Source organism: Chlorocebus sabaeus, chromosome 5 (genome assembly GCF_047675955.1).
Source record: "Chlorocebus sabaeus isolate Y175 chromosome 5, mChlSab1.0.hap1, whole genome shotgun sequence".
Taxonomy (NCBI): Eukaryota; Metazoa; Chordata; class Mammalia; order Primates; family Cercopithecidae; genus Chlorocebus; species Chlorocebus sabaeus.
The window spans coordinates 86,599,127-86,616,440 of record NC_132908.1 but is presented as its reverse complement, the minus strand read 5'-3'; the positions used below and the strand labels follow the sequence as shown (position 1 = coordinate 86,616,440).

The following is a 17,314-nucleotide window of genomic DNA, read 5'->3' as shown; positions in this document are numbered from 1 at the left end:
ACGGCTAAAGCAGTGAATATGATATTCAACAGTAAACAGGGCCTCACCCTCAGACCAGCCCACGGCTAAAGCAGTGAGTATCATATTCGATACTAAACCTCAGGCTTATCCTCAGACTAGTCCCACAGTGCAGACCGAGACTCTGACGGTGTCTGAGAAGCTGCATCCACTCTGCTGTGCAGATCCGAGTTTTGTTTTCCCACTGATTTGGACATTTCTAGACTGGCCTGTGCATGTAATTCAGAGGATTTACAATTTGGTACATCTGAGATCTGAGCACCAAAGATTCCAGAGCACCAAAGATTCCGGAGTAACTTAAAACCTAAAAGGAAGGCTAGGCATGGTGGCTCAGACCTGGTACATCTGAGCACCAAAGATTCCAGAGTGACTTAAAAATCTAAAAGGAAGGCCGGGCGTGGTGGCTCAGACCTGGTACATCTGAGATCTGAGCACCAAAGATTCCAGAGTGACTTGAAATCTAAAAGGAAGGCTGGGCATGGTGGCTCAGACCTATAATCCCAGCACTTTGGGCGGCTGAGGAGGGTGGATCATTTGAGGCCAGGGGTTCGAGACCAGCCTGGCCAACGTGGTGAAACCCTGTCTCTACCAAAAATACAAATATTAGTCGGATGTGGTAGTGTGTGCCTGTCATCCCAGCTACTCAAGAGGCTGAGGCAGGGAGAACTGCTTGAACCTGGGAGGCGGCAGTGGCAGTGAGCCAATATTGCCCACTGCACTCCAGCCTGGGCAACAGAGTGAGGCTCCATCCAGAAAAAAATAAAAATAAAAATAAAAATCTAAAAGGTATAGAAGTCTCAGACTGACAATACAGCAAAGTCTTCCAGAACTCATCCAGAAACATTTCGCCCACACAGCTGCAGACAGCACAAGAAAATGGTGCCAAGAATGAAAACGCAACCCCAAAGGCCTCCATGCAGCCACCCAGCGGCGAACACAGCCTGAGAGCCGGTGTGCAGCAAAAGCACGTGAGGGGGCAGCCATTTCGTCAGGTATGATGACAACAGCGTTGCTCTTCCCCCTCCACAGTAACGGAAACCACAACGACACAACTTTTCTTGACTACTCAGGGTCATATGACCAACATCAACATGTTTATGACAGGTGTGTCTCAAGCCTAACACCACAACCGCGGCACGGTCAGCGTGTCAGACACCTGAAAAGGACCTCGCAGCTCTGGGATCTGTCCAGAACCCACACACCAGCAGGCATCGTGGGCCAAATTATCTCTCACCCCTCCTCACGGCAGCAGCTGTGGGTGAAGACCCACGGCAGAAAGGGCAGAGAGGGGCTACAGCAGCTCTCCCCTCCTCGCGTAAGGAGTCGTCAAGGACCTCTCTGAAGACAGCTTTGTGCCCTGTGGCCAGACAAAAAGGCCTTGGGTGGTGGTTCACAACTATAATTGCAGCACTTCAGGAGGCCGAAGTGGGAGCATCACTAGAGCCCAGGAGTCTGAGACCAGCCTGGGCAACATACGGAGACACTGTCTCTAAAAAAAGAAATTGCGGGCCGGGCACGGTAGCTCACGCCTGTAATCCTGGCACTTTGGGAGGCCAAGGTGGGAGGACTGCCTGAGCTCAGGAGTTCGAGACCAGCCTGGGCACCACAGTGAAACCCTGTCTCTACTAAAATACAAAAAATTATCAACCTCTACCTCCCGTGGAGGCGTGGTGATGTGCACCTGTAATCCCAGCTACTCATGAGGCTGAGGCAGGAGAATCACTTGAACCAGGGAGGTGGAGGTTGCAGTGAATAGAGATCACGCCACTGTACTCCAGCCAGGGCGACACAACAAGACTCCATCTCCAAAAAAAAAAAAAAAAAATTATGTTTTTTATAGTTCCAGACACTCAGAAGGCTGAGGTGGGAGGCTGGCTTGGAACCAGAAGGTCGAGACTTCACATTACTCCACTCCAGCCTGGGTGACAGAGCAAGACCCTGTCTCAAAAAGAAAAAAAAAAAAAAGGCCTTAGCCACAAACCTTGGTGGGAAAACAAGATTTTCCTACAGAAAGAAGTTCAGATCTTAACACTGCATCACTTAACAAACATCTTTCTGAGGGCAACTGAGAAGCACAGCACTTGCTCTCATGTAACTTTATACTAAAGCCTGAGCAGTGCTTCACCTGCCTTCAGCAACCTGACAGCCCCAGGCCCAGTGAAGGACAGGCGGAGGCTTGTTGGTGCCATGTGCCCCTGTGCACAGACACAAAGCCCCCAACTACTGTCCAGGGCACTCAGCAGGGGACAGGGGTGCAGGAGTAGACAGGGGTACACTAGGGGAAAGAAAAGATCTGAATTAAATAAGAAATTGACACTTGATGATAAACAGACACAGACAATCAGAACTTACTCACAGAAGCTGAAGCTACAAAAAAAAAAAAAACAAAAAACACACAGATGTTAAGAAAGCTTCCACCCAGCACGAAAATGAGCTTACTCACCTTCTGTTGGGGTCACTCCTGGGAAAAGTAAAACTGTGTCTCATCTATGACCAGAGGGTGGGACTGCCCAGCACATCTACCACACAATGCGTTCTCAACCCAGGCCTCAGAGCTCACAGCTTCTTACGGGCATCGCAGACCACGTGTACACCACTACAGTGGCCTCTTTCCCAGGTAGGTAAACTATAAATGCCTCTCACCAGACCTCTGGCCAGGTAATACTGTACAAGTGCTTCCACGTGATTTCTCTTCCAGGGTCTCGAAAATAGAGGTAGAAAAATCCCATGGCAACACCTGCCCCCAAAAGGGCCAGACTGCGGAAATTCTTCTCATCCCAGGGGAAGTCCCCCTGTGGGAAAAAGAAAACACATTTTCCAGTTAAATGAAGGTAGTTTCTTCATGAAAATGGCTATTTCCTTTTTCAGATGTTATTACAAAAGTTTTCCAACACCCCTCTCCGGACCCTACACAATGTAGCCAGTTCCTCTCATGAGGAAAGATCTTCACATGGTGTATGAAACACACTGAAAGCCGCAGCTCACCAGATGCCCCAGGAGAAGCAGAAAGTCCACAAAGAGCGCTGTGTTTGAGCCACTGTTGCTAGGGTTATCTCTCTTTTTTTTTTTTTTTTTTTTTTTTGAGACGGAGTCTTGCTTCATCGCCCAGGCTGGAGTGCAGTGGCGCCATCTTGGCTCACTGCAAGCTCCGCCTCCTGGGTTCACGCTATTCTCCTGCCTCAGCCTCCGAGTAGCTGGGACTACAGGCACGCACCACCACGCCCGGCTAATTTTTTGTATTTTTAGTAGAGACGGGGTTTCACCGTGTTAGCCAGGATGGTCTCGATCTCCTGACCTCGTGATCCGCCCATCTCGGCCTCCCAAAGTGCTGGGATTACAGGCTTGAGCCACCGCGCCCGGCCAGGGTTATCTCTTATGTGAGTCTGTTAAAATCCAGATAGAGGCCAGGCATGGTGACTCACGTCTGTAGTCCCAGCACTCAAGGAGGCCGAGGTGAGAGGATTGCTTGAGCCCAGGAGTTCGAAACCAGCCTGGGCAACATTGGGAGACCCCGTCTCTACAAAAAATTTAAAAAAAATTAGCCAGGAGTGGTAGTGGAAGCCTGTGGTCTCAGCTGCTCTAGAGGCTGAGGTGGGAGAATCATCTGAGCCTGGGAGGTCAAGGCTACAGTGAGCAGTGATCGTATCTGATCATATCCCTGCACTCTAGCCTGGATGACGAGTGAGACCTTACCTCAAAAAATAATAATAATAATAAAATCCAAATAGAAATCTCAGCACTTTTCTTTTTTTTTTTTTTTTGAGGCAGGATCTTACTTGGTCACCCAGGCTGGAGTGCAGCCACACGATCATGGTTTACTGCAGCCTCAACTTCCCGGACTCAAGCAATCCTCCTGCCTCAGCCTCCTGAGTACCTGGGACCAGAGGTGCATGCCAGCACGCCTGGCTTTTTTTTTTTTTTTTTTTTGTAGAGACGAGGTCTCGCTATGTTGCCCAGGCTGGTGTCGAACTCCTAGGCTCAAATAATCCTCCCACCTCCCAAAGTGCTGGGATTACAGGCATGACCCACGGCAGCCAGCCTCAGGACATTTTTACAAACTAACTTCTTTGAAATTTATGAACTAATTCAACAGCTCACCTTTAAACAAGCAGAAAGATTGATGTGGGTTTGAATTTATGTGTTCTCCCATAATTTCCATGTTGGACCTCAACCCCTAAGGTGAAGGTATTAAGAGATGAGGCCCCTGGGAGGGGATTAGGTCCTAACAGCTCTGCCTTCACCAATGGGATTGGTGCCCTCACAACCCGTCGCCCAGGTTGGAGTGCAGTGGTGTGATCATGGCTCACCACACCCTCAACTCCCACGTTCATGCAATCCTCCCGCCTGAGCCTCCTGAGTAGTGGGGACTACAGGCACACGCCACCACGCCTGGCTTATTCTTGTATTTTTTGTAGAGACGAGGTTTCACCATGTTGTCCATGTTGCAACCTTGTACCTCCAGCCTCCACAACCATGAGCAGTAAATGTATCCTGTTTATAAATTATCCAGTCTGATGTATTCTGTTACAGCAGCAGGCGTAGACAAAGATGCACACAAACCTTCTGCATCTGCCTCCACCAGGCAACGTCATCCCGCTTCCCTCCTCTCCTGCCTCCATCTCCCCCAGGCTCGGCATTCTTTGGCTCACCAGTCTCTGAGAGAAAACAAAGTCTGACTTCAAAAAGCAATTACATATAATTTTCCAGAGAAAGAGGACTCAGAAAACAGGAAAACACTTTCCAACACACAATTTTAATAACACCAGTGCCTTCTGGAAATAAACAGACACCAGGAAAAGGATGAGGCTGGGGAGATACTGCTGAGAAGTGGCTTCAGACACATCTAAAATCCCTAAAATTTCACCTTGTTGGCTTAATGTTGAGCTTTAATAGCAAACTTTTTTGGGGTAACAGTCCCAAAATTGGCTGTAATTAGAGGAAAGAAAGAAAGGAAGAAAATGATAATAAGGCAGACTGGTATGGGTGGTCCCCCTTCTCAAGAGAACCAGGGAACACAAACCACCTGTTCTAAGCAGAGTCTGCCTCTCCTCCAAAAAATCTGGCCTCCTACGTACACCTGTGACCCACGGACCTACCAGCCTCCTCCTGTAACGTTCCAGGACAAGTTCCAGGACAAGTAAGCTATGACACTGTCCACTTCACAAATACAGTGCTACTCCAACAACCACAAAGTAACAACATCTTGAAAGGCCAGAGAAGGCCAAGGTGACCCCAGGAATGGCAAACATATTACAAGATGGAGTAAAAATTTGCATAAATGTTAAGGACAAACATGAGTCTTCATAGACACACTGCTTGGCCGGGCGCAGTGGCTCACACCTGTAATCCCAGCACTTTGGGAGGCCAAGGCGGGCAGATCACGAGGTCAGGAGATCAAGACCATCCTGGCTAATACGGTGAAACTTCGTCTCTACTAAAACTACAAAACAATTAGCTGCGCGTGGTGGTGGCGCCTGTAGTCCCAGCTACTCGGGAGGCTGAGGCAGGAGAATGGCGTGAACCCGGGGGGCGGGGCTTACAGTGAGCCGAGATCACGCCACTGCACTCCAGCCTGGGCGACAGAGCGAGACTCCGTCTCAAAAAAAAAAAAAAAAAAAGAAAAGCAACCATACTGTCAAGTCGCTATAGAGAAAGTGAGAGACAGGACAGTTTTCCCTCCTCCTGTCTCTCTCTTCTCGCTTCATACAATCAGCAGGTGCCCTCAGGTCCTAACAATGAGGCAAGTGCAGGGAGCACCTTCTACTCTGTGGGGACACAGGGTCTCCAGGGACTTCAGTGAACGCTGTCCCTGGACACAAAGCACAAAGCCCAGGTCCATGGCCTACAGAAGGACTCCAAGTGGGCAAGTGTGCTCTGAGCTAATGACAGTCTGCACATTGTTTTTGTTCTGCTTTCCAAACACGAGGCTTAGCTGGTCCGCAGAGTAAGATATGCAGAAACCAAGGTTTGTTCCCATGCCTTCCAAAAGATTAATCTAGCACCTTCCTTTGGAAAGAGCTTTTCTCTCACCAGCTTTACTGAGATATCAACACCATAAAGACATGGAGAAGGTGTTGGACGTTGTGTGGCTCAGTATGGAAGCCAGGAAGGGGCAGAATGGGGCGGGGTGGAGTGGGGTGTGCCCTGAGTTGTCTTGATCCTCACCCCCTGGTCACTCACTGTAAAAGTCACACTCAGCTCCTATAAACCTCATGCTGCTAATGATGGTAGATGAAAGACAGGTACCTTTGGGTGGTTTTGAACACAGCCACCAGGAAAAAAACGTTGATCTCGCCTGCAGAGTCGGTTTCTGAAAGTGGATCCCCCGGAGGCACTGAAACAAGACACCAGATGAGCTTATCAGCTTCTTATTCAATACAACACTGCACATTCTCACTGGCCACAACCACAGGAGGAAGCAGGACGAGGTGTGAGCTTATTGCCTTAAATATCCCATTAGAAATACTAAACAAACAAGTTCACTGCAGAAATGCACTGCAAATTTTTATAGCTATAGCCTCCAACAGCAAGCAAAAAGCTCCCCAAAAAACAAAAAACATGGCTAGGAAACAGAGGCAACTTTATTTAGCAACTTAAAATATTGCAGCTTCAAAAATAAGACTGTAAAACTAAAACATACAAATGTGTAAAATTTAAATACTGAAATATACTATGACTCATCTTCGGTCAACCAAGAGGTTAATTTATTTTCTTTTCTTTCTTTTTTTTTTTTTTTTTTTAATGAGACCAAGTTTTGCTCTTGCCCAGGCCAGAGTGCAGTGGTGTGATCTCAGCTCACTGCAACCTCCGCCTCCAGGGTTCACGCCATTCTCCTGCCTCAGTCTCCCGAGTAGCTGGGATTACAGGCGTCCACCACCTTGCCCGGCTCATTTTTGTATTTTTAGTAGAGATGGAGTTTCACCATGTTAGTTAGGCTGGTCTCGAACTCCTCACCTCAGGTGACCTGCCCACTTTCACCTCCCAAAGTGCTGGGATCACAGGCGTGAGCCCAGCCTCTTTTTTTTTTTTTTTTTTAAGATGGGATCTCATTGGAGTGCAGTGGCTATTCACAGCAGGGACAACAGGCAGGTAATATGGCATCCAACAAGAGGTAAAAGTTTTTGTCAGGCCAAGAAAACAATTTTTCCAGCAGCTCTGTATTTTCTTCAGTCTTCAAGGAGGAAAACGTCCACCAGGTACCGTGGCTCATGTCTGTAATCTCAGCACTTTGGGAGGCTGAGGCAGGAGGATCACGTGAGGTCAGGAGTTCGAGACCAGCCTGGCCAACATGGTGAAACCCTGTCTGTACTAAAAATACAAAAATTAGCCGGGCATGGAGGTGGGCGCCTGTATTCCCAATTACTCGGGAGGCTAAGGTAGGAGAATTGCTTGAACCTGGGAGGCAGAGGTTGCAGTAAGCCGAGATTGTGCCACTGCACTCCAGCCTGGCGACAGTGAGGCTCTGTCTCAAAAACACACACGCATATATAAAAAAACAAAATCTAAGTACTCAATAACCCAGTACTAACTGTATCCAACAAAATCCCACCATAACCAGTGAATTTATATTGTCCCCAATATTTTATTTATTTATTTATTTTTGAGACAGTCTTCCTCTGTCACCCAGGCTGGACTACGGTGGCATGATCTCAGCTCACTGCAACCTCTGCCTCCTGGGTTCAAGCAATTCTCCCTATCTCCCAAGTAGCTGGGATTACAGGTGTACACCACCACGCTGGCTAATTTTTGTATTTTTATTAGAGACAGGGTTTCACCATATTGGTCAGGCTGGTCTTGAACTCCTGACCTCAGGTGATCTACCTGCCTCAGCCTCCCAAAGTGCTGGGATGATAGCCGTGAGCCTCCAATATTTTGTTATCATGAAACAAGACTCATAGTTGACAACACCTGTGTTATTTCAGCTGTGTCAACATTCAGGGTGATGCGGACTCTGTAGGCTATTACCCCAAAGTAAACTCATTCCCCCATTAGTAACTTTCTAATTAACTACATTATTCAAATATCCCTGTAAAAGACCACAGTAGACTAAAACGTAAGACATGCTATGAAAAAGATATTAAAATCAGGAAAATTAAAAAAAGCAGCTCAGAAAGAGAATGCTGACAGTAAAGGCTGTGGGGCTAGCAAAGGCTCCCACATCATGAATGAAATCCATCTGCGGCAGCCATCCCAGCACCAGCGGCGCACGGTACCTGACACAGAGCGAGCAATGACTCTCCAAGGGTCCCATGAATGTGTGTTTCCCCGATGGGGGTTTGGAACCCAAGGCGTGGATCAACAGGAAACCTACACAAAGAACAGAAGGCGGTCGTACTGCACATTGTAGGGTGCCAAGTGCCTCTTACCTCACTTGATCCCCACTGCCCATCTGAGAAAGCAGAAATTGAGAGGTAATGTGAGTGCCTGAAGACAGCTGGTCGCTGAAGGTGTGCAATGAGAATTCTGATGCCCCAATCTTCCAGGGCTTTTCCAGGACCACCCCAAAGACAGCGTGGCGCTGGTCCTGGTGGCTGGGTAGATACCAGGTAGCCTACAGCCCTGAAGGTACAAAGTATGACTCTTCAGGCTTCCAAAACTTGATAAAACATCCAATTCCTTTGCTTTAATTCACTATTTAGTCCTTTTGTGATTTGGTTAGGACACAATCTGGTTAAGTCAGATGTAGTTCTCACAGTAAACGTAAACACTGAGACAGAAGTCTACCATTCCTTCTTAGAGTTTTCCGCAAGTCAGTTCACAGCTTACAATAGATAATCTTGCTAAATTAGTTTTTGTATATGCAAAGCTAAGATGTGAAGGTGGGCAAAACACAAACTCCCTTAAACAGGGCAAAGTGCTGCTGTCCTCTTTCCAGTCAGACCATAAATGAGTTGACCCTTATTCTGGGTCCCACAGACGCACACACAGCACACAGGTGCAACCTCAGCAGGTCTATGAGGCCCTGCCCCTCCTTGGCCTCACTGTCTCTCACTAAACTCTTCCTCATGCTGATCACACAAACACAAGGCTGGACCTACCCTAGGGCAGGGCACTTTCTATTCCATTTTCCGAGCAAGCTCATCTCAATCCCTCACTTCCTGCAGGAGACACAACAAGTAACAAGGTTTATCCCTCCTCTATTCCCTTTCTTCATTTTCTATTTCCTTTATTCTGCTTCCTTTCCTTACATGCCTAATACTTGCTTATTTATTGTCTGGTTCCTCCTTGCACAGCACGTAAACTCCATGAGAACAATGGATAGAGTAGATAGCTCAATTAATGAAAGATGACTGCATGGAAGCCTACACAACATAAGCGTCCATGAAGAGAGCTGTTACGGCGTTTTTTCTGTTTTGTTTTCTTTTGAGACGGAGTCCCACTCCCAGACTGGAGTGCAACGGCGTGACCTTGGCTCACCGCAACCTCCGCCTCCCAGGTTCAAGCAATTCTCCTGCCTCAGCCTCCCAAGAAGCTGGGATTACAGGCGCATGCCACCACGCCCGGCTAATTTTATACTTTTAGTAGAGACGGGGTTTCTCCACATTGGTCAGGCTGGTCTCCAACTCCCCACCTCAGGTGATCCACCCGTCTCGGCCTCCCAAAGTGCTGTGATTACAGGCACGAGCTACCGTGCCCGGCCGTCTCTACTAAAAATACAAAATCAGGGCCGGGAGCGGTGGCTCAAGCCTGTAATCCCAGCACTTTGGGAGGCCGAGACGGGTGGATCACGAGGTCAGGAGATCGAGACCAGCCTGGCTAACACGGTGAAACCCAGTCTCTACTAAAAAAAAAAAAAAAAAAAAAAGTACAAAAAACTAGCCAGGCGAGGTGGCCGGTGCCTGGAGTCCCAGCTACTCGGGAAGCTGAGGCAGGAGAATGGCATAAACTCGGAAGGCGGAACTTGCAGTGAGCCGAGATCCGGCCACTGCACTCCAGCCTGGGCGACAGAGCGAGACTCCGTCTCAAAAAAAAACAAAAAACAAAAAAACAAAAATCAGCTGGGTGTGGTGGTGGGCGCCTCTAATCCCAGCTACTTGGGAGGCTGAGGCAGGAGAATCGCTTGAACCTGGGAGTCAGAGGTTGCGGTGAGCCGAGACTGCGCCACTGCACTCCAGCATGGGCAACAAGAGGGAAACTCCATCTCAAAAAAAAAAAAAAAAAGGCAAATTGCTGCCACCTCTCCAACTTCTGCATGTCACCCTCAGTCCACAAGTCATTAAGCTCTCAAAGGAGAGCAAGCCAGTGGGGCAGAGCCCTTGCCTGTTGTGTTCACCGAGACATTCCCTGGTAGATGATTAACAGACCTATCTCTAGTAAATGAGATACAGATGAATGACCCAGTCTGGGAAGGAACTCAAAGATCACTCAACGTCCGTCCTCCCTTCATAAAGGGGTCTATAGCAGTTCAATGATTCAAAACTCTCCTGGGCTGTATTAGGCTGTACACACTGATATTGTACATTGCTGACTTTCAACATGTGTTAACCACCAGGAGGGCCTCTGCAATGCCGATGCCACATGGCCACAGGTGAAAGACTGCTTTCGCTCATATTGCTAGAAACAAAACCATCACACAGCTTCCCAAATGAATGGAGATGAAGGGAAAGTTCATTCCTGAAGACAGGACAGAAATACTCATGGAACCCTTCTTCTTCTTTTACTACTGTCTGAAAACCATGACAGCTTTCTGGGATCAAAATTCAAAAACTCTGCATTAGAAAAAAAAATTCAACGTTACTGCTGCCCACTGGGATGTAGCAACATAAAAATAAAGCAATCTTAAAATATAGAATATTCCGGCCTTAGACCATAACCCTATAAAAAACAGGGTTATGAGCAGGGCACGGTGGCTCAAGCCTGTAGTCCCAACTACTCCAGAGGCTGAGACAGGAGAATCGCTTGTGCCCATGAGTTCGATTCCAGCCTAGACAACACAGCGAGACTCCGGCCCCGCCCCCAAATTTAAAAAATAATACAATAAATTACAAAAGGGTTACAGCCACATCTACCTACAGGGCGAGTGTAAGACAATCCGCGTAAAGCCCTTAGCTCTCAGTATTAGCTGTTAGGACAGTGACTGGTCGCTGAATGAAGAACAGTTTGCAAAACCCTTTCACGCCTCTCATGGTATCTGGTCCACTGAGTAACTGTGAGGTGGATACAGCCGAATGCCGCCGAGCCCAGGACGAAACGGGCCGGCACGCGGGGCCACAACGTTGGTTCGCGAGCAGGTGGGACTCAAGCGCAAACCGCTCAACGCCCGGCTCTCTACAGAGCCCAGCAAGGAGGCTGCAGGTCCCGGTTCCGATGTCCGAGGTGAGCGGGCATCCAGGAAACCCCGGGAATTCCGCAACAAGTGGGTGGAAGAGGCAGCGGGGAGAAGAGGGGTTTGGAGACGGAGGGGGCGCCCGGGAGGAGGCGGGCGGCGGGAAGCTGCGGCCAGGGGCTGCCGGCCTCACTGTGCGGACCGGGTCAGGGCCGCCGCGCTCCCGCGCTCCCCCGCGGCCGGCGCAGGCGAATGGCGTCACGCGTCGTGCAGCGCAGACCAGCCGCCCGGAACCGGCGGACAGCGCCTCCTTGCTCACCTGCCGGGCCGTGCCCAGGGCCCTCGCGCTGGTCTTGGCCGTCCTGCTGCCTCCTGGACCACCACATCGCCACAGCAAGGCCAGTGGCCCGGCCACCGCTCTACTGCCAGCCGCCGCCAGCGGCCGGTACCACATCCCCAGACCCAGACCCCGTGCCGCCCGAGCGCGCGCATGCGCAACGGGAGAGCGGTCCTACGGCCCCGCGAGCACAAGGCGGTCTCGCGCATGCGCAGCAGGGCCGCGGCGCCGGCTGGGGCCCCGTCTTGGGTGTCCACGCCGTCGCCTGACAGTTCGAGGCTTTGATCGCGAGCGCAGCCTCGTCTTTGATAGCGAGCGCAGCCTCGTCCTGCCCAGACAGCTGGGCGCTAAGGGGATACCCAGCGCCTTTAGGCTTATCTTAAATCGGGCATCTGCATCCACACTTATTTCTGGGATCCTCCACGGAAAGCAGCTCCCGAGACCGAACAGCCGCCCGGCCCGCCCTCCGCTGCAGTAGAACCGCCCCGGGACGTTGCTGCCGCAGGGTCCCCCTCACGGAGTTCCGTTTGTCTGCTTGGTTGGTTGCAACCTTCTCTGGAGCCCCAGAACCCAGGCCGCTTGTGTGTGCCTGCGGCCGCACGGCCCCAGCACGCGGACCTGGAGCGGCACCGGGAGACCCGCGCGGCCTCCTCGGAGTGGACAGTGAAGCAGCGGGGCTGGGCAGTGGGGCTGGGCCTGCCCATGGCGACCCGTCCACGTCTCCAGGACATCAGCCTGCGCCTCTTCGCAGCCTCGTTTTCTGTTTACCGAGTTCTGCAGGGGGACGTAGAGGAACCACAGCCTTCTTGCACTTGAGACCGCTGTGATTTTCTGACATTTTGGAGGCAGAAAGGCCTGGGAAAAGGCCCACAGATGCAACTGTCATCCCTAGTGCAAAAAGGGAACGGAAAGTGATTACCCTTGACCTCCAATTGGAAGTGTTACGACGATTTGAAGTGGGTGAGAAGCTCAGTCAGATCGCAAAGGCCTTAGGTCTTGCTGTCTTTACAGTGGCGACCATCTGAGATAGTAAAGAAAAAAATCAAATCGAGTTCTCAAATAGCTACTCCTTTGAGAGCCTCACGGTTGACTCGCCATCGAAGTGCAGTGATGGAGAGTATGGAGCGGCTGCTGAGCTTGTGGCTGGAAGACCAGAGGCAGCGAAATGCGCCCTTGAACGCCGCCATCGTTCAGAAGGCTAAGTTTGATGACTTACAGCGTGAACGTGGCGAAAGCTCTCAAGCGGAGAGGCTTCGTGTGAGTAAAGGGTGGCTTGTGAGATTCAAGGAGCGCCACTGTTTGTCCCACTTCAAGTTAAACAGCGCAGTTCCCAGCAACAAGAACATGTACACAGAAATGCTGAAAAGCATCATCGAAGGTGAGTACGCCCCCCGGGTGTCTTTAACGTAGATGCGACAGGACTTGATTGGAAGAGAATGCCCGAAGAAACGTTCACTTCCGAGGAGGAGAATGCTGAGCCAGGGTTTAAGTCATCCAAAGATCGCTTGATGCTGCTGCTTGGTGGCAGTGCCACTGGGGACTTGAAGTTGAAGCCCTTACTGGTGTACCGCTTGGAAACCCCCAGGGCTCTGAAGGGGTACTCGAAGCCCAATTTGCCCGTGATTTGGCGCTCCAACAGAAAAGCTTGGGGGACCAGGAGCATCTTTCATGAATGGTTCGCTTACTTTTTTTGCCCTGCCGTTGAAAAATACTGTGCCCAAAATAATCTCACCAACAAAGCGTTGCTCATACTAGACAATGCGTCATGCTACCCTGTAAATTTGAGCGATGTTTCTGATAACATAAGAGTATAATACATTCATGACGGTACAACTGACTCGATCCAGCCCATGTGTCAAGGTGTAGCCTCTGCCTTCAAAGCTCACTATCTGAAGACTTTTGAGCACATCCTAGAAGCAACAGATGGTGAGGATACAGCTATGATCAGGGAATTTTGGAGAAACTACAGCATCATGGATGCTGTGGACAACACTGCTGTACTTGAGAGGAGCTCAAACCAGCGATAATGAACAGCGTGTGGGAGAAGATTTGGCCTGAGTGTGTTCAGGCCCAGCATTTTTCCCAGGCAGATAACATTGCACAGCTTTAAAAAACCATTGTGACCCTTGCCAGAAATGTGGCCTTTGAAGAGGTTGCTGAGGCTGCTGTGGACCAGTTGCTGCAGTCCCATGAAGATCTCTCAAATGAGGAACTAATGCAGCTGGAACAGGAGCCGGCAGTGGGGGAGGAGGAGAGGGAAGATGGTCCCTGGGCGCTGCGGCAGTTAACCACAGGAAGACTGTCGGCAGCCCTCTCGCATTTCGAGGCTGGCTTGGAGGTCCTTGCTAGTAACAACCCTAATGATGAAAACTTAAGAGTTTCCAGAGCTATCGATGATGCAATAAACTGCTACCAGAAGCTGTACAATGAGAAAAAGCACTGTTCAAAACAACTCTCTTAGATCATTTTTCAATGTGTGTAACCAAAAGTTAATCAGAATAAAGCAGAAGCACCATGACGACCTCAACAGTGGAGACCCAGCCAGGCCTCTCTACTCTGCAGTGTTCGACATCCCTGGAAACCTTGCTGTTGGTATTTCCATTTTGATGCTTGAGAGTATCAAATTTTGTCATTAAAATGTTATTTAAATATATGCTTTGAAAAGCTCATATATGTGTAAGAATCGCCAGGAAAACTTTTTTTTTGAGACAGGGTCTCTCTCCATCATCCAGGCTAGAGTGCAGTGGCGCAATCTTGGCTCACTGTAGCCTCGACCTCCAAAGCTCAAGCAATCCTCACACCTCAGCCTCTGGAGTGCTGGGACTACAGGCACATGCCACCACCCCCAGCTAATTATTTTGGTAGAGAAGGAGTCTATATGTTGCCCAGGCTAGTCTGGAACTCCTGGACTCAAGTGATCTTCTAGCCTGGGCCTCCAAAAGTGCAGGGATTGAAAGTGTGAACCACCATGCCCAGCAGAAGACGTTTGTTAAAAAAGAAAAATTGAGGCCAGGCACGGTGGCTCACGCCTGTAATCCCAGCACTTTGGGAGGCCAAGGCGGGCGGATTGCGAGATCAGGAGATCGAGACCATCCTGGCTAACACCATGAAACCCCATCTCTACTAAAAAAAATACCAAAAAATTGGGCATGGTGGCGGGTGCCTGTAGTCCTAGCTACTCGGGAGGCTGAGGCAGTAGAATGGCATGAACCTGGGAGGTGGAGCTTGCAGTAAGCCAAGATCGCGCCACTGCATTCCAGCCAGGGTGACAGAACGAGACTCCGTCTCAAAAAAAAGAAAAGAAAAAGAAAAATTGCAGAGGGGAGACTAGCCCTTCCAGACATTAAAACTTAGATGAAATAAACATTAATCAATGTGACCATATAAAAATGTAAGCAAAATAAAACTTTGCCATAGGAAAGAAAATACCACAAAGTCAAATGGCAATTCATAAAGAAAATATTTACATCTCACAAATAACAGGCTAATATCCCCAATATGTGAGAAACTCAGAAGATTAAGAAGAAAAAATACCAAGAACCCAATCGAAAAAATGGGCACAATAATTCATAAATAAATTAGATCCTGAAACATATGAGAAGTTTGACCTCACTCATGATTAGAGAAATGCAAATTAAAATGACAAATACACATTTCTCACACTGCATGGAAAGGTATGACCACACAATCTGTTGTTGAGGCTATAGGGTAATGGGCATTGTCATACACTGTCGGTGGGAACGCCCTTCTGGAAGGACATCTGACACTTAAGAAAAACTGATGCCTGGCCGGGCGCCGTGGCTCACGCCTGTAATCCCAGCACTTTGGGAGGCCGAGGCAGGCAGATCACCTGAGGCCAGGAGTTTGAGACCAGCCTAGCCAACATGGTAACACTGTCTCTACTAAAAATACAAAAAGTTAGCTGGGCGTGGTGGCATGCACCTGTAGTCCCAGCTACTCGGGAGGCAGAGGCAGGAGAACAGCTTAAGCCCGGAGATGTTCAACAAGTCTGTGTGACACCACCACAGGTCGTTCTCCCAACCGATCAGGACGTGTTATTTCACCTCACACCATATTACACTCAACCCCACTGGATGGCAAAAGCTGTCTTTCCTAAGCCTGCAAATGACTTGTATGTCAACAAACCAATTTCTCTTACTTTGTCCCCAATTCACCACACACACACCAGGCGAAAGGACATACATTTAATGAGACAGTGACAGCAGCATTGTTACAACTGGGCATCCCTCAGGCCAGCTTGGTCCCGTGCTGTGGGACCACCCATGGTGTGGGTGCTGACGGTGCAAACTGGGTCCTTGCTGGGCTTTTCCTGCTGTGCTACAGACTCAGACAAAGACCCATACATGATTCTGTTTACAGACTGTGTCACCCAGAAGGGGCAGGTGGGGGAGATGCTGGGTGGAGGTAAAAATTAAAGGGGCCCAACCCTTTGTCCACCAAATGCCAGCATAGTTTTTCTATGGACACAGTGATTTGTAACTTGGATAATGTGAAGTTGATCACACAGATTTCGGAATGGCTAATATCTGTATGACATACACAGATTTCGGAATGGCTAATATCCGTATGACAGAAGTGTGGTGCAATCACGAGACGTGTGCAGACTTCGGGGTGTTGGGAAACAGCATTTGGCCTTTAACCCCCTCCTCAGCCCCAAAGAGGAAGGGGAAGCAGGACAAGAACCCACACTGTTGATCCAACCTCACATCACACTCTCTAAAGGACTCCAACGTGTTCCCTGCTCACCTTGCCGCCTGAGGTAGGTCAGTACCCCTGCCCCCATTTTCCAGATGGGGAAACCGAGGCAGAGCAGACAGTAAGAACCTCGCCTAAAGCCACCACAGTCGGAAGAGGACACCATCCCCTTCCTGATGGCGGAGGGCAAAGAGGAGACCCTGCCGTCTCTCCCGCTCCTGGAATGAGTCAGTGAGCTGGGTGGCCTTTCTGCTGGCTGAGGTGTCTCCTCTTGGGCTTCCTGGTCAAAGGGGACAAATATCCAAGCAGTGACATTTTCTCTGCCCTCTGCCCACCATGTGTGCCAACCATGTGCACCAACAGCCAAGTGCAGTCCGGGGTGTGGGGGAAAAGGACAGACAGGAGCACCCCTACTTCCCAAGGTAGAAGGCTGGGAAGCCATGTCCTGACATGTCCTCTCCTGAGGCCCCTCGTGGACCGCAGGATCTGTAAAGTGCAAACACCAAAGCCAAGTGTCCCCTCACCCAGAGCTGTAGGTTTCCTCTGCTGTCCAGGGGCCTCTGTCCTGTGGAGTGAGGGACCTCCCACACGCCCCTGCCCTGATCTTCCTGAATGGGCTGTCAAGCAAATACTCTCAGCTCTTGACCTCAGGCCCCCAAACAAAAGGCCACTGGCTGGTCGTTTCCGAGCTATCTAGAGACCTCCACAGGCAGCAGAACAGAGTTCCTCAGGCAAATCTGGTTCCGAGAAATGCCACCAGACCCCTGTAGGATCCCATCGCCTAACTGAGACCTCCCACAGCACACAGTCCCTGCTCCACACCTGGAGGCCAGGAACTGAGACCTCCCACAGCACACAGTCCCTGCTCCACACCTGGAGGCCAGGAACTGAGACCTCCCACAGCACACAGTCCCTGCTCCACACCTGGAGGCCAGGAACTGAGACCTCCCACAGCACACAGTCCCTGCTCCACACCT

At 49.9% G+C, this 17,314-nt stretch overlaps 2 protein-coding genes across 2 annotated transcripts in view; one reads left to right on the top strand and one right to left on the bottom strand.

Moving 5' to 3' along the window:
* Positions 1-11,811, bottom strand: part of LOC103233501 (mitochondrial inner membrane m-AAA protease component AFG3L1-like) — a 29,703-nt gene extending 17,892 nt beyond the window's left edge. Inside the window, 6 exon segments of the mRNA XM_038008068.2 lie at positions 2,662-2,690; positions 2,693-2,810; positions 4,579-4,673; positions 6,265-6,352; positions 8,232-8,325; positions 11,604-11,811. Coding sequence (XP_037863996.2) covers positions 2,662-2,690; positions 2,693-2,810; positions 4,579-4,673; positions 6,265-6,352; positions 8,232-8,325; positions 11,604-11,776 — 597 coding nt within the window. The 5' untranslated portion in view covers positions 11,777-11,811.
* A 640-nt stretch (positions 11,812-12,451) lies between these two features.
* Positions 12,452-14,274, top strand: CENPBD1 (Putative CENPB DNA-binding domain-containing protein 1; the record flags this gene model as incomplete). The annotated part of the gene is given in 2 exon segments (XM_007994453.3): positions 12,452-12,658; positions 12,660-14,274. Coding segments are annotated over 2 exon segments (579 nt in total), but the record flags the coding sequence as incomplete, so codon positions are not given.
* Positions 14,275-17,314: the final 3,040 nt, after the last annotated feature.